Source organism: Cervus elaphus, chromosome 7 (assembly GCF_910594005.1).
Source record: "Cervus elaphus chromosome 7, mCerEla1.1, whole genome shotgun sequence".
NCBI lineage: Eukaryota > Metazoa > Chordata > Mammalia > Artiodactyla > Cervidae > Cervus > Cervus elaphus.
In genome coordinates this window covers 6,698,414-6,722,910 of record NC_057821.1, presented here as the reverse complement: position 1 = coordinate 6,722,910, position 24,497 = coordinate 6,698,414, and the positions used below count along the sequence as shown (strand labels likewise).

Sequence of the window (24,497 nt, the reverse complement as noted above, 5' to 3'; positions counted from 1 at the left end):
ATTATTACAAGCCTATGAAATAAGTACAATGATCTCAATCTTACAAGCTTCAAAACTGAAGCACAGAGCTAGTTACTCAGTTGTGACTGACTTTTTGCAACTCCACAGACCACAGACAACCAGAATCCTCTATCCATGGAATTCTCCAGGCAAGAATACTGGAGTGGGTAGCCATTCTCTTCTCAAGGGGTTCTTCCTAACCCAGGGATAAAATGCAGGCAGATTCTTTACTGTCTGAGCCACCATGCAAGACTGAAGCACAGTGAGGTTAAGTAACTTGCCCAAGGTTAAAGGATATTGAAGCTGAAATTTAAGTTAGGTTTTTCAACTCTACAAGATATGATCTTTACCTCTATAGAATCTATTTATGTTTGAGAGAACAATTTTAATAGAAATGAAGTGATGATTTTTAAAACTAAGCTGTCTTTAAATTTTTCTTTCAGAAAACAGTGCTTTCACACCTCCACATTTTCAGCATTGATTTGGAGAATTGAATGTCTTATGATTCAAGAAAAGTGAGATACATTTTATAGGCCAAGTGGGAGACAAAGATGCATTTTTGAAAATTAATAAAGCTATTTTTAAAAACACTTTAGCTACTGTATTATCAAACTTAATGGAAATGTCATGATCTTGGATAAGTTTAGAATTAATAAGATTTGGGGGAAATGCAGCCTTTCCTTATAGTTGCTCAGTTATTGCAAATATTGATATATTCAGAGATAGGAAAGGAAATATGATTTAAAATTATTTAGTAAAGTTAAACATGTGGTAATAAGTAGAAAATTCACTACGCTCATTAAATATAAATTACCATAAAATAGAAATCAACATGGTTTGCAAGAGATTGAACGTTTCATAATTGTAATACCCATGCCCAAACTGAAAGATTTTCCTTCAGTCTCTAGCTTAGTTGCAAACACATTTATTGTGGTCCATCCTGTTATCTAAAAGGTCATTCTGCTGTTTTCAGTCTTCATTTAAGACACTCAAAGACATGATTTCAGGGATTTATGTAAGCAGAAGTGATATAAAGTGCCAAAGGAGAAGTAGGTACTATGATTTACCTATATTGAATTCCTTTTTATTCTCTCAAGAATGAAATAATCATGATAAAGTCTCTAATGTCAAGAACCAAATGAGTTGTGCAAATTTCATATAATCAGTCACTTAGTAACCATTAATTAGGCATCTTTTTTATTCAGAAATGAGGTCCTGACTTTGAAAAATAAAAAAATAAACACAGACTCTGTAAAATGACATACAATTTAAGGCCCAAGAAACTATATAAAGTGGTTAAAAATTCAAAAGTCTAGAAGTACTATAGGAAGAGGGGAAATAAATGGCTGACTTAATTTGGAGAATATCTAGTTTAAAACAAGTCCAGACTAAAACCAGGGAATTATGATTATTAATTTTGAAGGAAATCACATCCTAAAGTGGCCATCAAACTGTCCCATAAAATTTTTAACAACACTTCCTTAAAATAATGTAAATTCTGAAGAGCAATGTTCTCTTTCACTTCCAAATAGCCAATAAACATATAAAATATGCTACACTTGACTCAGTAAAATATCTAACATAAAAAAAAAGAAAAAACCTGACACTACCAAGTGTTCACAAGTACATAGAACAACTAGGATACTCTCACCTGCTAGCTAGAGCAATAACTGGTGGTATAATCAGCATTTTGGAAAACATTTGGCAATTTTGTAATAGCAATGGTCATATGCATAGCTCAGATAGCAATTTGGCTCAGACAGATCTATAAGTGTCAGAAACCCATACATATGTCCACCAAAAGCATGTGCAAATATGTTTACAAGAGTCTTGAATTAGAACCAAACAAAAAGGTCCATGGATAATAAATACATATTAATCTAATCATGGATTGGAACACTATATAACAAGGAAAATGATAAAACTATAGCTACACATACAACATGAAAGATCTCATAAATATAATGAAGAGAGAAAGAAGTCAGATGCAAAATAAAACATGCATTTTGATTCCATTTAAATTAAGTTAAAGAAGCAAAAATTAGTCTATGCTGTTACAAATCAGGATACCAGTTTCCTTTGGTTACAGATTGTGTACATTTTTTTCTGGTGTTATATTTGCATATTTTCTACATGTTTGATACTTCAATAAAAAATAAGTTAAAAGCAGCGAAAATAACAGCAAAAGCAAAGCACAATAACTCTAAGAAACAGTTATGCAAATTGATCTTTTAAAATAAATGCACTGGAAATATCTTCACTCACTCTGTGGCATTATCTTCATACTCTTTTGATGTACCTTAATTTTAGGGTTATTTAATTTATCAAATGTTCCCTTTATATTTAATACTTTTGAGAAAATTTGCTCAAGAAATGCTCGTCTATCTAAAGGTCATATGATGGGAGATTTATTTTTTCCTCTTTTACATTTATAATTGACCTGGGATTAATATTTGCTTATTGTGTGATGTAGAAATAAAATTTCATTTATTTCATATAGATATCAATTTACTCAGAACCATTTATAGCAAAGAAAGTGTGGTGTGCATTTATCATGAAGAAGGTCCCCTTTTCTCAAGAACACCAGGAGTCTGTATAGGTGTAGGTCATCTTCTCAACTTTAAATTTTGTTTTCTTGACCTATTTTTCTTTGTGCCAGTATTGTATTGTTTTATTTACTTTATAGTAAGATTTGATATATGGTAAAGTGTGATCCTTTAAATTTGTTCTTCTATATCATCTTGACTAGGCCCACTGCATTTTCATACAAATTTTAAAATCAGCTTATTAATCTTTACCAAAAAAAAGCTTAGATTTTGACTAGGGCTACATAGAATTTTTGCAACAATTTTAGAGAAGATTTACATTTGCATAATATTCATTCTTCAATGACTATGGTTTATGCTTTAATTCATCTATATTATTTTTCAATATTTTCATATTTTATGATCTTTCTAAGTAGAAGTTATATGCAACTCTCATTAAATTCTTCCTAGATGTTGAATATTTTTATTGTACAAGTGGTATCATCTTTGTAATTGTATTTTTCTAGTTATTTATCTTTTTTAATAAAAACAATTTATTTCTATATGTATGTTGGATATTTTGGAGATTCATTTTGTGTACTTTGTATAGTGTGTACTGCCAGCAAATGTGATTAATTCATTCAGTAGGATTAGTAGTTTATCTGGAGATTTTTCCATGCTTTTACTTACAGAATTATGTACTCTATGAATAATAATAGATTTTATTGCATTCTTTCTAACCTCTATGACTTTGTGCCATCAAGTTTAACAAATATGCCCTTCTATTTCATCTTTAAGTAATTGTTAAAAAGCTGGATAATGAAATATATGTAATATAATATTAATTGCTAATATTAATCTGGAATGAGGTCTCTAGTGATATATCACAGGACTCTACTTTTGTTTAGTTTTAAAAAACCTTGTCGGAAAGTGTTTTGCCTATGTTCTCCTCTAGGAGTTTTATAGTTTCTGGTCTTACATTTAGGTCTTTAATCCATTTTGAGTTTATTTTTGTGTATGCTGTTAGAAAGTGTTCTAGTTTCACTCTTTTATAAGTGGTTGACCAGTTTTCCCAGCACCACTTGTTAAAGAGGTTGTCTTTTTTCCATTGTATATTCTTGCCTCCTTTGTCGAAGATAAGGTGTCCATAGGTTCATGGATTTATCTCTGGGCTTTCTAATTTGTCCCATTGATCTATGTTTCTGTCTTTGTGCCAGTACCATACTGTCTTGATGACTGTAGCTTTGTAGTAGAGTCTGAAGTCAGGCAGGTTGATTCCTCCAGTTCCCTTCTTCTTTCTCAAGATTGCTTTGGCTCTTCAAGGTTTTTTGTATTTCCATACAAATTGTGAAATTATTTGTTCTAGTTCTGTGAAGAAAACCGTTGGTAGCTTGATAGGGATTGCATTGAATCTATAGATTGCTTTGGGTACTATACTCATTTTCACAATATTGATCCTTCCAATCCATGAACACGGTATATTTCTCCATCTATTTGTGTCCTCTTTGATTTCTTTCATCAGTGTTTTATAGTTTTCTATGTATAGGTATTTTGTTTCTTTAGGTAGATATACTCCTAAGTATTTTATTTTTTTTGTTGCAATGGTGAATGGTATTGTTTCCTTAATTTCTCTGTTTTCTCATTTTTAGTGTATAGGAATGCAAGGGATTTCTGTGTGTTAATTTTATATCCTGCAACTTTACTATATTCATTGATTAGCTCTAGTAATTTTCTGGTAGAGTCTAGAGTGAAGTAAGCCAGAAAGATAAAGACCAATACCATATTCTAATGCATATATATGGAATTTAAAAAGATGGTAATGGTAACCCTATATGCAAAACAGAAAAAGAGACACAAATGTATAGAACAGAGTTTTGGACTCTGTGGGAGAAGGTGAGGGTGGGGTGTTCTGAGAGAATAGCATTGAAACAAGTATACTATCAAGGGTGAAACAGATCACCAGTCCAGGTTGGATGCATGAGACAAGTGCTCAGGGCTGGTGCACTGGGAAGACCCAGAGGGATGGGATGGGGAGGAAGGTGGGAGGGGGGATCAGGATGGGGAACACATGTAAATCCATGGCTGATTCATGTTAATGTATGGTAAAAACCATTACAATGTTGTAAAGTAATTAGCCTTCAGCTAATAAAAATAAATGAAAAAAGAAAGAAAGAAAACAACCAAAAACTGTATTAGATAATCAGAGAAATTTGTACACTGACCTTAAGCAATTGGTGTCATTTTTTAAGATGTAATGGAACTATTTTGCTTCTGTGTAAATAATGAATTCCTTATCTTTAGCGATTCACACTGAAATACTCTTTCATAAAGTGATAATGTGGAGACAGAGAAGTAGGTGGCATTAACTGAAATAAGAACATCCAGAGACTGATAATTCTTGAAGCTGAGTTAATGGATAATTAGATGTTCACTGCATTATTTTACTTTTGTCGATGTTTGAAGTTTTCTACAATAAAATTAGAAAACCAACATTCACACACACACACACACACAAATATTGGATAGCATCTCTCCTTGGCTAATATGTTTTAAATATTGTTTCTGCCTCATTTTACTTCTCACATATTCAGAATCCAATTACTTAATACATGTATTTTAGAATTTAAGCCATATGTTATTCATACTATTGTCTGTATTTCTTATTGTTTTCTCTGTACTGTTTAGTTTGGATACTTTACTATTAGTTTGGATGGTTCCATTGGTTAGCTCTATCCATCTAATCATCTATTGAATTCATTGTTGTGTTTCCAGTTAATGTATTTTTAAGTCTAAAACTCCCTCTTAAATATTTTCTAATTATTCATTAATTTTTATTGGCGTATAAAGTGGAGTATAGAGTGTTGTGTTAGTTTCTACCATACAGCCAAGTGAATCAGACACACACACACACACACACACACACGCACGCACATCTATATATATCCCTTCTTTTTTGGATTTTCTTCCCATTTAAGTCACCACTCTCAATTGTTTATTAATAGTCCACATAATATCACATAATTTCTTAAGCTTATTAATCTAATTGTTTTAACATTTCTGGAAGATTTGATATTTTCCTTTCCTATAGATTTTGGTCTTACGGTATTGGCTTTGTGTCTTCCTGATGATCTTTTTATTGAATGAATGACATTTTGTATGAAAAACTGTAGACATCATTTGATGCTCTGGCTAATGGTATCTTCTTCCGGAAAGAATTTGCGTTTGCTTTGGCAGGCAGTTAGTGTTGATACAGAAAACCTCCCTCCAGTCACTAAGTGAAGGCATTTGTGGCTGGACTTCAGGGGATCTTGTCTCCTCCAGACCCAACTCTGCTAGAGGTTGCTCTTATGCCACCGAAAGCCAGGCTTGTTTCCCGCGTTGATGGATCCTGAGCTATAAAGATCGCCCTCTGTTCAAGTCTGCTCAAATTCCTGCTCAACTTCTCACATCGCTTGCTGCGATGTTTATTTTCAGTCAGCTGATTCTTGCAAACTGCCAAAAGCTTTGAGAAGAAAAGAGGTGCTGAATGTCAGTGAACAACTGTCCTCTTTGCTTTTCTCCAGGACATTGTCCCTTCAAGTCCTCACTGCTTGGGAAGCTTTCAATGTTCTAAAGAGATGTGTGACACTCCTGGTTGTTTCTGATGGGAGGTTTGCTCTGTAGCAAGCTTCTCTGTCATAACCAGAAATATAAACTATTTTCTTAGAGTAAAACTGATGTACTGCTCAGTACTATAATAGTTAGTATTCCAAAAGGAAAAGCGGCACCTTTGGATATTTGCCAACCAAGAGTATTTGGTTGAAATTGCATAATTCTCTGAACATGATAAGTCTTCCCCTTCTCATTCTATTTCTATCCCTGGTTGATTTTATCTGCTCAACTGTCTTTAATCTTTATCACTAATCCAATGAATCCCAAATATTTACCTGTAACTGAAATATAGCTTCTGAAATATAGACACATAAATCCAAATACCAAAATATCCCTCTTGGATATTTTGATAGCAAAATAACTCACAAGTGTTTCAAATTCACAGAAAGAAAATGAAATTTTTCATCTTCTATCTCTACTTCCAAATGAATCCACCGCATTCTCTTCTGTTTCATAACCCATAAGCAATAAGGTGAGCAATAAGATTACTTGGTGATCATCCTCAGTTCTTTATACCTTCTTCATCCTCATATCTAATCCTTCACCATGGTTTTATGTTTCAACTTCATTATTATTTCTTGAATTCATTTGTTTTCAGTATTCTTTTGTCCTCATGTATTTCCTTGGAATTCTAAAAAGTCTAAAAATTGGTTCTCCTGCTTCCAGTTTAAGAGCATATATAATTTCCAAACTCCCCCAAGTCATCTTTGAAAAAATGAAATTTGAGATTATGGTATGGAAAGCAAGACTGAGCCAAGAACTGGCATTAAAACTTTGGAAATTAGTCTCCTAGAGATGAGAATTGGAGTTGTGAGTGTAAATAATAACAAAGAAGGAAAGAGCATGGACGAAAAATGCAAGAGGATTAAAGATATCCATGAAATGAATGAGGCAAAGTATTTCTACAAAGGAGGCCAAAAATTTAAGTTTATTGCAGGCAGTAAGATAAATAGAATTCAACTGTCAGGCAAAGGATAGATTACTTGTGTGTCCTAATTAGTGCAAATGGGCCAAAGATGAGAACAGACCAAATGTCTCTGAAGAGCTCTGAGAATAGGGTAGAGATCCAGATGGAATTTTGAGAGGCTGGCCTGGGAACAAACATAGGGATTTATCTGTAATAAGTAAAAAGACGTGGAAAACCAAGAAGTTGATACCTACCCCCAGATAAATTCCTTTGATGTCTACTAGATGTAGCCATTAATAGAACTGCACATGCTGAGACCCTGTAGTCTTCCTCCCCCTCCCCTCCAGGCCAGCATCAAAGGCCTGAGGATACTAATTAACATTAGGATGCTCAGTTCTCTGGCACCTTGAGTACAGAACCTCCTTATCCTCAGTAGTTGAGCCCTCCCCGACCTCTCACAGGCAATGGAAGTCAAGCTGGCTTCCCACTTGCCCCTCTGAAGAATTTCCTTTGGACTTGATTCCTGTGAATTATTATCTCCCTTGCATTTCTGTTGTATAGTCCTTCTTATGTGTGGTTTCTCCTGGTACATTTGTGCCTATGTGAAGATACTGTCTTTCTAAATCCCTTCCCAATGATTTACTAATTGTGGTATCACAATTATTCCCCACACTACTTCACTGGCATTAACATGAGAATTACTGACTTTGTTAAAATAATGACATCTTTCATTATTAGAGAAATGCAGATCAAAATTACAATGAGGGATCACCTCACACTGATCAGAATGGCCATCATCAAAAAATTTGCAAACAATAAATGCTGAAGAGGATGTGGAGAAAAGGGGAAATTTTTGCACTGTTGGTGGGAATGTAAATTGATAGAACCATATAGAGAACAGTATGGAGACTCCTTTAAAAAAAATGAGGAATAAAACTCCCATGTGACTCAGCAATCCTACAACTAGGCATATACTCTGAGAAAACCATAACTGAAAAGGCACCTGTACCCCATTGTTCATTGCAACACTATTGCAATAACACTGTTTACAATACAAACGGAAACAGCCTAGATGCCCATCAAGAGATGAATGGATAAAGAGGTTGTGGTACATATATACCATGGAATACTACTCAGCCACAAAAAAGGAACACATTTGAGTCAGTTGTGGTGAGGTGGATGAACCTAGAGTCTGTTAAATGAGTGAAATAAGTTAGAAAGAGAAAACTAAATAATGCACATATATATGGAATCTAGAAAAATGGTACTGATGAACCCATTTTCAGGATAAGAATAGAGATGCCGATATGGAGGGCCGTCTTGTGGACACAGTGGGGTCAGAAAAGAGTGGGACAGCTTGAGAGAGTAGCACTGAAAATATACACTGCGTGCATGCTAAGTCCCTTTAGTCATGTTTGACTCTTTGCAACGCTATGTACTGTAACCTGCTAGGCTTCTTTGTCCATGGGATTCTCCAGGGAAGAATACTGGAGTGGGTTGCCATGCCCTCCTCCAGGGCATCTTCCCAACCCAGGGATAAAACCTGTGTCTCCTTTATCTCCAGTATTGGTAGGCAGATTCTTTACCACTAGCACCATCTTAGAAGCCAATATGTTAAATAAATAGCTAATGGGAATTTTCTGTATAACACAGGGAGTTCAGTGTGGTACTCTGACAATCTAGAAGGATGGGATGGAGTGGGGGTGTGGGGGAAGGTTCAGTGGGAGGGGACACTCATAACTTATGACTGATTCACACAGTATGGCAGAAGCCAACATAATATTGTAAAGCAAACATCCTCCAATTAAAAACAAATTTAAAAATATACAGATACATTGGAGTCTAAAGAACAAAGCGCCATCAGAGAACAAAAAGGAGATCCCAGAAATTGAAAAAATACAAGGGCAGAAATGAAGAATTCCACAGAAACTTTGGAAAATAAAGTTGAGAAAGTTCTTCTATCATTTCTCAGCATTTTGGCTAAGATCAAGTGAGAAAGTTCTTCTAGAGAATAGAACAAGAGAATAAGAAAGAAAAAATAAGAAAATTAGGGGATCACTAAGGGGGAGAGGGAGCTTAGCAACTTAATTCAATTCTAGAGCACAGAGGAAAAACAACAAAGCTCAACATTCAGAAAACTAAGATCATGGCATCTGGTTCCATCACTTCATGGCAAATAGATGGGGAAACAGTGGAAACAATGGCTGACTTTACTTTTCTGGGCTCCAAAATCACTGCAGATGGTGATTGCAGCCATGAAATTAAAAGACGCTTACTCCTTGGAAGGAAAGTTATGACCAACCTAGACAGCATATTGAAAAGCAGAGACATTACTTTGCCAACAAAGGTCCATCTAGTCAAGGCTGTGGTTTATCCAGGTGTCATGTATGGATGTGAGAGTTGGACTGTGAAGAAAGCTGAGCACCAAAAAATTGATGCTTTTGAACTGTGGTGTTGGAGAAGACTCTTGAGAGCCCCTTGGACTGCAAGGAGATCCAACCAGTCCATGCTAAAGGAGATCAGTCCTGGTTGTTCATTGGAAGGACTGATGCTGAAGCTGAAACTCCAATACTTTGGCCACCTCATGTGAAGAGTTGACTCATTGGAAAAGACGCTGATGCTGGGAGGGACTGGGGGCAGGAGGAGAAGGGGACGACAGAGGATGAGATGGCTGGATGGCATCACCGACTCGATGGGCATGAGTTTGAATAAACTCCGGGAGTTGGTGATGGACAGGGAGTCCTGGCTTGCTGCGGTTCATGTAGTCGCAAAGAGTCGGACATGACTGAGTGACTGAACTGAACTGAACTGAATGAGAAAGCATTTTTCAGATTGCAGACTTTTCTATTTTCTTGCGGAAACTGAAATACCATGCAAGCATTGTTATCTGTGATTCCACAGTACCTTTTCTGAAGCTTTCTTTGCCTGAGTGTTGATAACCATTGGGGGCGCATTTCACAACACAGGTGTGCTTCTGGTCAGTGTCCCGTCTGTCACACTGAAAAGAAGTGGCCCCTGTGCCCGCCAGTCTTCTGAGCACAGACAGCCATCCCGGATGTGTGGCTGGAGATGGGAGGTTGAGTCAGGAATTATTGGCATGTTTGCCCAGGAAGAGAAGGAAGCAAAACTAACAATAGGAAAGAGGGCCAATGCCAGGGGGTGAGGTGTAATGAATATGAGAAAGAGGAAAGTATCTCGGGGGTTTTACCCTTTGCGGACAACACCGATGGTCTCTCCTATTTCATAAATCTGCTCACTGTAATGATTCTGGATGACTCCTTTCCTGCTTTCCAGATAGATTCCTCATGGGAGTTAAATAGATGCTATCTTCTATGTGTATTCAATTGCTTTTTTATTGCTTTTCATTTAGGAAAAGTTTTATTTCATCTTGATTCATTCATTTATTTAAGCATTTAATTTAAAAGACGTTAACCGTGTGTGTGTGTGTGTGTGTGTGTATTTATGTTTATATTATAAAGAATATTGCAATTCATGTAATGTTTCAAATTCATCTCTTAAGTGACAGGGTGAGCAGTTTCAAAGTCTTTCACTGACACTTTGTGGCAAACGGTGGAACTACAGTATTGCTTAAGGTGCTTTCTGACATGCTTTATATGTGTGATATAACAAATAACAATCAAGAAATTATCATGTTATACATCAGTATACATTCATATATACATTAAAGAAAAATTCAGAAATTTCATGGTTATTGATTAAGACACTATCTAAATTACAATGTTACAAGCTACTACAAACAGCACTTCGATTTCACAAAGAAATAATTTCAATTATATCTTAAAAAATCATGTGTTGACTATCTTTAACACTGCTAATACATTGGAACTGAGATATATTTGAATAACTGTGTTTTCTTTCATTATTTCAGCTTTTCACTAATTTTTTTTAACAATCATAAAATGAGCAACTAAGATTGTTCCCTAGAAGTTTCATTCTATGCTTAGGATTTTAGAGGAATGTTATTGATGGTTTCCCTGGTGGCTCAGCTAGTAAAGAATCTGCTTGCAATGTGGGAGACCTAGGTTCTATCCATGGCTTGGGAAGATCCCCTGGAGAAGGGAAAGGCTACCTACTCCAGTATTTGGCCTGGTGAATTCCACGGACTATTCCATGGGGTCGCAAACAGTCGGACATGACTGAGCGACTTTCATTCACTCACTCACATTGTTGGGTCAAAAATTTTGTTTCCCATTTTTTATAACTACTTGTTTTCATGGAAAGTGATTTTTTAAATTGTAATAAAGCATTCATATTTTAGAATTTACCACTTTAACCATTCTCAAGTGTACACTTCATTGGCAGTAAGTACATTCACATTATCATTCAATATCACCATTATATATCTCCAGAACATTTTTCCTCTTATAAAACTAAAATTCTTTCTACTTAAACAATTATAACCCACTCTCCCCTCCCCCAAGACCCTGGCAACTAGCATTCTTCTTTCTGTCTTAGGGATTTGACTGAGTACTTCATATAAGTAGAATTTTATAATCATTGTCTTTTTGTGTCTGGCTTATTTCAGCTAGCATAACACCTATATATTGTTTTAATGTTAAATAAATATGAAAATACTTCAAATAACTGGAAATACTTAGTGCAGATCTTTCAAGATGCACAACATGCTAATTATATATCATACAGTCTCCTCTTTATATGGTAATCAATTGCAAGTTGACATATATAGTTCAAGACCTACATGTATGTTTAATAAAAGATGCAGTCTCACCAACAGATTAATAGTGTATCACCATGGTTTAAATTTGTCCAAGTGCAAGGACTGATTTGAGAAATAAATTAACTTTGTCCATATATAGTCTGATGGTTATTAAAACAAAAAGCCAGTTCACCATAAATACAGATTAAAGTTGTGATGAGCTTTTTGTGTTAATTCTTTCTTTTCCCTTCTGAAAGTCAGTTTAAGTTTGACCCATCCGATTACAGGCAACTGGCTTCTTAAAGGCTGCACCTCTATACTATAGTTTAAATCCCCCTCTATGTCACTGGTTACAGATGCCCTCATGCAGCTGGAGTCATGTACCATCTGTCAATACTGCAGGGAAAAGATGCAAGCTATACATCATCAGATTCTCACAGAAGAAGAGATAACGGACCAGATGAGGGGTGAATGAGAAAGGAATAAATGGACTTTTATCTTATCATCTCAAAAAATCTGTTTCAAAAAAAATCCATGTTAGAGGTATTAATAGATTTTCACTCAATATGCACCCCCACCCTCTGTTATCCCCTCTCACTCTTATGTATACCACCATCCCTCACCTCTTCCTGGTTAATTCAGGCCCACTTTTAAATGCAGACTAATCACAAACTAGCTTTATTGTTGGTGGATCATGATCATTCAGAGAACCAGTTTCAAAAATAGTACCAGGTTCATGTCTCAAACCTACCAAGGCTCATCAACAGGCTGTATATGGGGAATTGAGTGCCAGGAAAATAACTGACAGACGGCCAAGTTCCCTGCCAAGTGTCAGACTTTACTTAAAAGAAATGAGGAAAATAAATGCTCCATTCAGCCACTGGGTTTTTTCCTCTCCTTTTAGAGAATTTCATGATTCTTTACAATACCAAGGCAGCAACACACTGTAGGTGTATGAACAAAGCAATGCTATAAATATTTAGTTATTGCAAAGAAAGTTTTGAGCAGTGTTTGCAATGGGAGAAAAGCTGCTGAAACCAAGAAGTGTAAGAGAAAGAAAAAGCCCAGCTCAAATTGAAAAAGAGTCTTTGTACCAATCAGAAAATAACAACAAAAAATGCAAAACCCAGAATAGCCCATAATAATTTTAGAATATGATTCATGATCAGGAAAGGTATAAGTAATGTTCTTTTCTTAATTTATACTGCTTTTTTCTTTTCAAAAATGTTTATTGTAGTATATTTGATTTACAATGCTGTGTTAGTTTCAGGTGTACAACAAAACGAATCAGTTGTATTTATATGTATGTGTACAGGTTTTTGCAGAATACTGAGTAGACTTCCCTGTGCTGTGTTATAGATTCTTGTAGTTTATTTATTTTATATATAGTAGTGAGTGTATGTTATCCAAATCTCCTAATTTACCCCTTCATTCCCCACATTCCCCTTGGTGCCCGTAAGTTTGATTTTGAGATCTGTAAGTCTGTTTGTTTTTGAAAATAAGTTCACTTGTATCATTTTTATTAGATTCCACATAGAAGTGATATCATATGGCATTTGTCTTTCTCTAACTTCACTTAGTATGATAATATGTAGGTCAAAATAATTTGTTACTGCAAATGGCATTATTTCGTTTTTTATGATGTAATATAGTTTCAAAAGAGAAAGAAGTCATGTAGAGCTAGACTAAGCAAGAGAAATTTCATGAAACCAACTCTATCATTTGAGTTGTTGGTTTTTGTTTCTTTTTTTTTTTTTTTGAGGGAGTAGTATTTAGTTAAGTTTAATATGGGATTGAAATGGAGTGTGGTCCCTTCTAAATAGAGGAATGGCATTAGCAAGCACTTTGATGTGGAATATGCTTGATATAAAGTGAAATATCTAACTAACCCTGCAGCTCTGAAGTATGGACAGCATTGCAAGATGTAAGGGAAAGTTCAACAAGACCTGGGTGGTAGAACGGCTATCTGAGGATTTTTCATTTAATCCTAAAGGAAAGGAGAGACTCCTGTTGAAATGAAAGAGAAAATCTAACTGATGTGAATGGTACCAATGGATAAAGTGGACAGGAGTACAGAGAGCAGGGTGCAGGGAGGTCACTGCAACGCTCCAGCTAATGGCTATCACAATCTAACCAAGTAATTGTAGTGGGAATAGAAAGACAATTACAGATGTAAGATATTTGGAGGATTTTAAACATAGGTTACAGAGGAGAAAAACGAAGAATGTTATACTTCAGAAAAGTGTAAAGTCCAGGCAAGAGAATATAGGAAAAGATAATGAATTTAACTCTGTATAATTTTGATGTCTTATGAGGAGAAGTCTGTGTTTCAATTGAATCTTTAATATTTTGAATGGCGCAATGAATAAATTAACAAAATAATGGATATTTGTTCAATCCAAATTGAGGAGACGTGTCCCCGAATGTGTGTTCAGTTCTGAATAGCTAGCTCATTTAAAAAGAATTGCTGGTTATCTTCAGTATTGTCTCAATAAAGAGACCAGGGACATGAGAAGGATAACCTTGCTATCGTGTATGAAGGATCTGGCAATGTTTCGCCGAGAGAAATTAAGTTGCAGGAAATAGGCATAGTCATAATCTTTAGTCAAGTTAAATTGGAAGTAGTCAAACAGGAGATGGCAAGAGTGAACATCGACAGTTTAGGAATCAATGAACTAAAATAGACTGGAGTGGGTGAATTTAACTCAGATGACCATTATATCTACTACTGTGGGCAAGAATCCCTTAGAAGAAATGGAGTAGCCATCATAGTCAATAAGAGACTCAGAAATGAAGTACTTGGGTGCAATCTCAAAAATGACAGAATGATCTCTGTTCATTTCCAAGGCAAACCATTCAATATCACAGTAATCTAAGTTTATGCCCTGACCAGTAATGCTGAAGAAGCTGAAGTTTAAAGGTTCTGTGAAGAGCTACAAGACCTTCTAGAACTAACACCCAAAACAGATGTCCTGTTCATTATAGGGCACTGGAATGCAAAAGTAGGAAGTCAGGAAACACCTGGAGTAACAGACAAATTTGGCCTTTGAGTACAGAATGAACAGGGCAAAGGCTAACAGAGCTTTGCCAAGAGAATGCACTGGTCATAGCAAACACTCTCTTCCAACAACACAAGAGAAGACTCCGCACATGAACATCACCAGATGGTCAACACTGAAATCAGATTAATTTTATTCTTTGCAGTCAAAGATGGAGAAGCTCTATACAGTCAACAAAAATAGGACCAGGAGCTGAGTGTGTCTCAGGTCATGAACTTCTTATTGCCAAATTCAGACCTAAATTGAAGAAAGTACAGGAAAACACTAGACCATTCAGGTATTACCTAAATCAAATCCCTTATGACTATACAGTGGAAGTGAGAAATAGTTTCAAGGAATTAGATCTGATAGACAGAGTGAAGAGCTATGGATGGAGGTTCATGACATTGTACAGGAGGCAGTGATTAAGACCATCCCCAAGAAAAAGAAATTTAAATAGGCAAGATGGTTGTCTGAGAAGACCTTACAAACAGCTATGAAAAGAAGAGAAGCAAAAGGCAAAAAAGAAAAGGAAAGATATACCCATCTGAATGCAGAGTTCCAAAAATAGCAAGGAGAGATAAGAAAGCCTTCCTCAGTGATCAAGGCAAAGAAATAGAGGAAAACAAGAGAATGGGAAAGAGTAGAGATCTCCTCAAGAAAATTAAAGATACCAAGTGAACATTTCATGCAAAGATAGGCACAGTAAAGGAGAGAAATGGTATGGACCTAACAGAATCAAACAATATTAAGAAGAGGTGGCAAGAATACACAGAAGAGCTATACAAAAATGATCTTCATGACCCAGATAACCACGATGGTGTGATCACTCACCTAGAGCCAGACGTCCTGGAATGCAAAGTCAAGTGGGCCTTAGGAAGCATCACTATGAACAAAGCTAGTGGAGGTGATTGAATTCCAGTTGAGCTATTTCAAATCTTAAATGTTGATGCTATGAAAGTGCTTCACTCAATATTCCAGCAAATTTGGAAAGCTCAGCAATGACCACAGGACAGGAAAAGGTCAATTTTCTTTCCATTCACAAAGAAGGGCAATGCCAAAGAATGTTCAAACTACCACACAATTGCACTCATCTCCCATGCCAGCAAAGTAATGCTCAAAATCCTCCAAGGCAGGCTTCAACAGTAGGTGAACTGTGAACTTCCAGATGTACAAGCTGGATTTAGAAAAGGCAGAGGAAGCAGAAGTCAAATTGCCAACGTCCATTGGATCATCAGAAAAGCAAGAGAATTCCATAGAAACATCTGCTTCTGCTTTATTGACTACACCAAAGCCTCTGGCTGTGTGGATCAAAGCAAACTGGAAAAGTCTTCAAGAGATAGGAATACCAGACCACCTGACCTTCCTCCTGAGAAGTCTGTATGCAGGTCAAGAAGCAACAGTTAGAACTCTACGTGGAACAATGGACTGATTCTAATTTGGGAAAGGAGTACATCAAATCTGTATATTTCAGCTTCTTCAGCATTACTGTTAGGGGCATAGACTTCAATTACTGTGATATTGAATGGTTTGCCTTGGCAGTGAACAGAGATCATTCTGTCTTTTTTCAGATTGCATCCAAGTACTGCATTTCAAACTCTTTTGTTAACCATGATGGCTACTCCATTTCTTCTAAGAGATCCCTGCCTACAGTAGTAGATATAATGGTCATCTGAGTTAAATTCACCCTTTCCAGTCTATTTTAGTTCACTGAGTCCTAAAATGTTGATGTTCACTCTTGCTATCTCCTGTTTGACCGCTTCCAATTTTGCTTGATTCATGGACCTAACATTCCAGATTCCTATGCAGTATTGCTCTTACAGCATCAGACTTTACTTCTATCACCAGTCACATCCATACCTGGGAAGCCTCCATAAGCCTCTTATCCTTCTCCATCAGAGGGCAGACAGACTGAAAACAAAAATCACGGAAAAGTAACCAATCTGATCACATGACCACAGTGTTGTCTAACTCAATGGAACTATGAGCTATGCCTTGGAGGGCCACCCAAGACAGACGGGTCATGGTGGAGAGTTCTGACAAAACGTGGTCCCCTGGAGAAGGGAATGGCAAACCACGTCAGTATTCTTACTGGAGTACATTGAGCCCCTAATCCAACAGGACTGGTGTCCTTGTAAGAAGATGGCCATGTGGATACAGAGAGGCAGGAGAAAAGACCATGTGATGATGGAGGAGAAAGAGACTGGATGCGCAGAGCCACACGCGGGGAAGGCCATGTTAACAGCCAACCGCCAAAAGCCATGAGAGCAGTGAGGAAGGAATTACCTACAAGTTTCAGAGGCAACATGACCCTCCTGACCTTGACTTTTGACGTCTGACTCCAGAACTGTGTGAAAATATGTTTCTGTGGCTTTAAAACACCCAACATGTGGTACTCTTAAAGCAGCTCTGGGAAATTAATACAGGTATGATGTAGAAAAAAGAGATAACTTTATTCCTTGGGTTCCAGAAACGAATAAAGAACCCATGAACAGAACTGAAGGGGAAACAGACATCAACTCAACATGAATAAGAACTTGCTGGTAGGTAAATTCACCACAAAATGGAAGCCAAGGCCTTAAGCAAGTCATAAATTGTTGTTTTTGTTGTTTAGTTCCTAAGTCATGTCCTACTCTTTTGAAACCTCATGGACTGTAAACTGCCAAGCTCCCCTGTCCATGAGATTTCCCAGGCAAGAATACTGGAGTATATTTCCACTTTCTTCTCCAGGGGATCTTCCTGACTGAGGGATTGAACTTGGGTCTCCTGCATTGGCAGGATGATTCTTTTACAACTGAGCCACCAGAGAAGCCCTAAGTTGCAAATTCCCCACTATTAAAAATGTGCAAGCAGAAATGAGTCAGGAATACTGCAGAGTTGATTTATGCATCCGATTAAACTGATGATCTCCGACTCTAGAATTCAATAGACAGGCATTAAAGTCTTGCCAAAGAGAGGTAGACAGCTGCCTTTCACCTTCTGCTTCACTGATAGGTGCTGAAATATAATAGGATGGTATACATGGTGTATAAGATTAAATCTAAAGTCAGCATTTACTAGCTATTCATCCTTAGGTAGACTCCATAACCTCCCTTGCCTCAGTTTTTCACATGTTAAACAGAGTTATCAATAGTAATCACTTCATAGTGTTATTATGGAGATTAAACTAGTTAATAATTTAAATTGTTTATAACAGGGCACAGGAAATATGTGTTGATTGGCCTACTTGCTCTCACATCACTTAGACATTGTGCCTTAACACTGTCCTCCCATCACTGCTATTCCTCACCCCCAAAATATGGAGAATTTGGAGTCAAACTAGAACTGATTGTATTTTTTTAAGTCTTATTTTCTTTTCTAGATCCCAAGTTGCATCATTTGGACCATTTATTGACCAAGTATCAGAAGTGTGATTTTTTTTCCCAGTTTTCTCATAACAAGCCATTATAATGTGTTTGTCAACTGATAAGATGGGTTTCTGTGTGTGTGTTTCAAGCATTTCTGAGAAGTAAATGATTCAGCAGCAGCATTTTCAGACAATAAAGACTACAGTTTATCCTAACAAAGCTCTCCTGAGTTTTTGGTACTTATGTGCTAGAGTTGGAGGAAGATGTGAAGTTTTCACAATTAAATCCTCAGAAATTCAGATATTTCATTAAATGAGCATCTGTTGGTGACTGGAGTGTAATTTCAGCTTCAGGAGCTAGTAAAAAACTTTTTCAGCATATGACACTCATAATAACTGGTACATAATTGTCAAAAAGAAATCCTCACTAAGTGACTCAAATTTAACAAAATACACTTTTTACTTCTTCACTATGGAAGGTTACTAATCACTGCATCACTTGGGTGCATGGATGACAGCTCTGACAGGTTAACAACACTCCAGGTAAATTCATAGTTAGTTACATTCCATGAAGTAAATCCATCAACAGATGTGGGTAGCAATGCTTATACCTATATAATTCTGGGACCAGTGATTACGTAACCTTTGGATACATCAGAGGGAGGACGGAGAATCAAGGAACTAGATGCTCTTTCCAGAAGAAGACACAGCACACGTTTTAAAGAGGGGGATGCTCTGAGAAAATGAGGGAGGCTTGGCTGTGAGCGTGTTTGATCTGAGGCAAAGTTTAGAGGCCAACAGGGATAGTAGAAATGAAAGCATTTCTAGAATTTAGATGTGCTTTTTTAAAATAACTCTTTCATTTTTTTAAATAACTCTTTTATTCACAAAAGAAGGTAACCAATGTGGTGGAACGACCAGGGCTTCACTTGGTGTATAAACCCAGCTGTGATGGTGATTCCCTGCTTTATAAGCCATTTGTCCTCAACAAGTTCCACAAAACCCCTGTGTGTCAATGACATCATAATATACAAAACATCAGTAATGATGAATTCCCTTGGGATTGTCATTGAGATTAAATAACCCAAGGGTATGAACTATCCACCTCGATATCTGGCAATAATAGGGACTGAATAATTGTAGGCTTTTGTCTTTAAGTGTCTTCATCTCTTATAAGTCCTAAAGGTAGAGTTTGGGAGCAGATATGGGTCAATATGATGGATGAGACAACACCACAGTTCATTGAAAAATAGCAAGCTCTTTATTCATCTCAATTCAGCAAATATCAATATTTCTTGAGTATCTACTACATGCTGCCCACTGAGGAGACAAAATGATAAATCAAAGATTGCTCTTTAATTTCTGAAAAATGAAATTCAAAATCAAGTAAAATAAGCACAGCTTTATGAGCCATTGAGCAATGTCTTGCAAGGTAAGGGAACTTATTTTAAGCATATATTGAGAATTCACACAGACTGACTGATTCAGTGAAAACACAGGGCAGCCTTAAATTATCTCCCTTTGGCAATATTTATTTGTGGCATTGCAGAGGTACTAGCCAGCTTGACAGGATTCCCTCATCAGACCTGTTTTCTTTGTTTAGTTACTGCCTTAGTCTGTCAATCCTGCTGTAACAGAGTACCGTGAACTGAATGGCTTATAAACAACTGAAGTTTGTGTCTCAGTTCTGGATTCTGAGAAGTGCAAGTTCAAGGCTCTGGCAGCTTCAGTGTCTGGGCAGAGTCCATTTCCTGGTTCATAAAGAACAGGCATTTTTTTGCTATATTCTCACATGGTGAAAGAGGTGAAAGATCTCTCTATATAAGGAGAGATCCCTTATATTAGCTCCCTTTATAAGGACCTACCGCCCTTCACAAAGCCTCTACCCTCATGACCAACTCATTTTCCAAAGGCCCACTTCCTAATACCATCACATTGGTATTTTTTTTTCAATTGAAGTATAGTTGATTTACAATGTTTTGTTAATTACTGGAGTACAGCAAAGTGATTCAGTTATATTTACATAGACACATACATTCTTTTTTTAGTAGTATTTTCCATTATGATATCATAGGATATTGATTATAGTTCCCTGTGCTATAAATTAGGTGGGGCTTCCCAGGTGCTCACCTGCCAATGTAGGAGACACAGGAGATGTTGATTCGATCCCTCAGTTGGGAAGACCCCCTGGAGTAGGAAATGGAAACCCACTCCAGTATTCTTGCCTGGAAAATCCCATGGACAGAGAAGCCTGGCGGGCTACAGTCCAAGGGGTCACAAAGAGTTGGACACGACTAAGCGCCTGAGCACGCAAGTACACTATACAGTAGGGTCTTGTTGTTTATTCGATCTATATTTAAAGCTTGCATCTGCTAATCCCAACTTCCCAGTCCGTCACGCTCTCAGTCCCTTTCTCCTCCGCAGCCACCAGTCTGTTCTCTACATCTGTGATCCTGTTTCTTCTTCAAAAATAGGTTTATTTGTGTCAGATTTTAGACATCCATATATAATGGATATTGTGCATTATTTGTCTTTGTCTGACTTACTTCACTTAATGCAATAATCTCTAGTTCCATCCATGTTGCTGCAGATGACACGATCTCATTCTTTTTCAGGGCCAAGTAATATTCCTTTGTGTATATGTATCGCATCTTCTTTACAGGGGGTAGGATCTTAATATACGAATTTCTGTTTCATGGCACCTTCCACAACAGGGACGTTTAGTCTATAACAGAGACTGTTCCTTTTTCTTTCCGAATCAGTGTGTGTGGCTGTGTGGAAGAACCACCACATGAGGACGGTGACCAATTACTTCATTGTCAACCTTTCTCTGGCTGATGTGCTTGTGACCATCACCTGCCTTCCAGCCACATTAGTTGTGGACATTACTGAGACCTGGTTCTTCGGACAGTCCCTCTGTAAAGTGATTCCTTATTTACAGGTAAACGCTTTTTGCACTTTTGGGGGTTCAAACAGAGAAACTACAAAAAAATGCGTAATCATTTTCATTTATAGCCATGGCCCATTAGTAAACACTTAGTGCATTGAGAGAAATTGGCAAACTTTAGGAAAGTGATACTAGAAACTTTCTGGGTAAAGAAGGTAAGTTCTGGGTAAAAAAAGTATCAGAATTCTGTAGTTAGCAATAGATGCTGTGCAAAGCTGTGGCTTCTTTGATCTCTAATTTTCTGATTATAAAATAAGGAACTTGAGCAAATCAATGATTGAGGCTGTCCCAATCCAAATAATTGAGTATTGTTTTTATAAGTAGTCTCATTTACTGCTGAGACATAAAGAGCTATACTGTCAAAGCAGTACAGGGAACATGTTTTAATGCAGGTTTGCATTAAACTACCATACTTGGAATCTCTATTCTGCCATTCACCGATTATATACCATTGAGCCAAATACACAAGCTCTTTGAGATTCACTTATTTTAAAAGATTAATAAGTTTGATTATAAATATGTCTTGTGGTTGCCAACCACAACTGCACTCATTTACTTAGATAACTGTGTAAACCACTTGGCACAGATATTAGTCTCTGAAAGACTATGGCCTTATAAAAACATAGCATGTTCTCAATAAATATGTCATCATCATTATCTAGTGTTCTATTACTCAGTTCTGAAATCCTCTTTTCTATAACTAGCTGTTCTACAACAAATTAAAACCAAGTACTTCCAGAAAATACTTTTCTGATTGATAGTCTAATATCTCTGAAATCTTTAAAAAATTTCCCAAGCTGCTGTTCATAGCCACAGTTCTAAAAGACCTGGATTCCCTTTAGCAATTGGACAGTGAGTGAAATGGTAGCCCACTAGTTCCCATGACCACCCTCCACCATCTAGTTCTTATTCCATCTTGCCTCCAAGATGGTATCATAATATTCGGAGGAAATGACAACATGAATCCAATGATGACAAATGGAGGCAAGAAGAACAATTGAATCTAAACACGGACCTTACACTCTTCAGAAAAATTGACTCAAAATGGATCATAGACCCAAATGTAAAATGCAAAGGGGTAAAACTCTTAGAAGATAACTTAGAAGAAACCCCAAATGGCCTTGAGTATTTTGATGGCTTTTTAGATGTAACAACAAATATGTGCTGCTTGAAATAAATCATTGATAAGCTGACTTCATTAACATTAAAAACTTCTGCTCTGCAAAATTCAGTGTAAACAGAATGAGAATACAAAGCACAAACTGGGAGAAAATATTTGCCAAAGATATGCATAATAAGTGACTGCTGTCTAAAATAAGGCTTCCTGGGTGGCTCAGTGGTAAAGAATCTGCCTGCCAAGCAGGTGACATGGGTTTGATCTCTGAGTTGGGAAAATCCCCTGGAGAAGGAAATGACAACCCACTGCGGTATTCTTGATTGGGAAATCCCCATAGACAGAGGAGCCTGGTGGGCTATAGTCCATGGGGTTGCAAAAGAAGCAGACACAACTTAGGGACTAAACAACAAAAATAGTACCTAAAATATACAAATAGTTGTTAAAACTAAGCAATCTGGAAGCAAACAACCCAACTGAAACATAGACCCAAGACCTTAATGACACCTTACTAAAGAAGATATACAAATGGCAAAGAACCATATGAAAAGATGCCCCTCATCACATCTCATCAGTGAGTTGCAAATTAAAATAATGAAATATCACTACACATTTATTAGGCCAAACTATGAAACTCTGACAACAACAAGGGCTGGCAAGGATGTGGATCAACAGGAACTCTCATTCCTTGCTGGTGAGGATAATGAAAAATGTTACAGTCATTCTGGAAGACTGATTTTTTTTTTTTTAACAAAATAAAATGGTCCCAATATATGATCCAGCAATTTCACTCCTTGATATTTACCTCTCAAAAGTTGAAAATTTACATACACAGAAAAACTCTCATGCAAATGTCTATTGCAGCTTTATCCATGATGACCAAAACTTTGAGGTACTAAGATGTCATTCAGTAGATGAATAGATAAACTAATTGGAGTACAACCAGATAATAGAATATTATTCAGTGATTAAAAGAAATGAGTTGGGAAGGCATGTTCAGTTCAGTTCAATCACTCAGTCATGTCTGACTCATTGCAACCCCATGGACTGCAGCACTCTAGGCTTCTGTGTCCATCACCAACTCCTGGAGCTTGTCCATCAAGTCGGTGATGCCATCCAACCATCTCATCTTCTGTCGGCCCCTTCTCCTGCCTTCAATCTTTCCCAGCATCAGGGTCTTTTCTAATGAGTCAGTTCTTCACATCAGGTGGCAAAAGTATTAGGGCTTCAGTGTCATCATCAGTCCTTCCTCCCAGTGAATATTCAGGACTGACTTCCTTAGGGTTTGACTGGTTTGATCTCTCTACAGTCAAGCCATGAAAGGATATTGAATATTTATTACTAGGTGAAAGAAGCCAATGTGAGAAGGTTGTATACTGCATAATTCCAATAATATGACATTCTGAAAAAATACAAAACTATGGATACAGAAAAATTATGAGTGGTTCCCAGGTGTTGGAAGGGATGAATAGGCAGAGCACAGAGTATTTTTAAAGAAGTATAATGTATGACACTATAATGCTGGATACATGTCCCTAAATATTTTGTCCAAACTCATTCAATGTACAAATGTACAGTTGTAATAAATGTACCACTATGATGGGGGATGTTGGTAATGGAGGTCCAGAGTGTATAGGGAAATCTCTATACTTTGTCCTTAATTTTTCTGTGATTTTAAAAATACTCCAAAAATAAAGTATTAGTAAAAGCAAAAGTTGAGGGAGATCATAAATAGTTCATTACTAGAAATTGTATTAATTGAGCTTTTGTATCTGAAATGTTACAATGAGATTTTTAGCTCAATAGTTCTTTGGTGACCCATTATAAAGAGAAGTAATAAATTCTTAGGTCAGACATCACTGATTGAATAGTAAGTGGGAAATGCCATGGTAGTTATAAGCCCCACTGCAAACATTAAATTTAACTGTAAAGTTAGTTTATATCAATCAGCAGAAAATCATGCGTGGGTTACAAAAATAAACTATAGCAGTTTTTGAGAGAAATAGTACACTGATCAACAGAGAAGAATATTGCCATAGGAAAAAAAAACCACTAATCAATTGTCTCATGGAGTTTGCGTGGAGACACTAGGAGAATCATAAACAGCAGAGAATTTTAATATTTCACCAACTCTGTGGTACTTCCAACAAGCTTTTTTATTTCTTTTGGTTCCAGTAACCACCGAGGGAGAAACTTGGGGGATCCCTTAAGTTTCAAGATGGTTGCATTTGCCCAGAATCTTCTGTTGTCTGAGAGAACATTTCAAGCTCTCTCTGCAAAGCAGAAGTTTC

General features: G+C 36.7%; 1 protein-coding gene across 1 annotated transcript in view; it reads left to right on the top strand.

Annotated features, from left to right (window-relative positions):
- The window catches only part of HCRTR2 (hypocretin receptor 2), a 130,882-nt gene that overhangs the window by 67,804 nt on the left and 38,581 nt on the right, over positions 1–24,497 (top strand). The window contains exon 2 of the mRNA XM_043908710.1: positions 20,908–21,086. Within this exon, the coding sequence (XP_043764645.1) occupies positions 20,908–21,086 (179 nt within the window). The remainder of the gene's footprint in view (positions 1–20,907; positions 21,087–24,497) is intronic.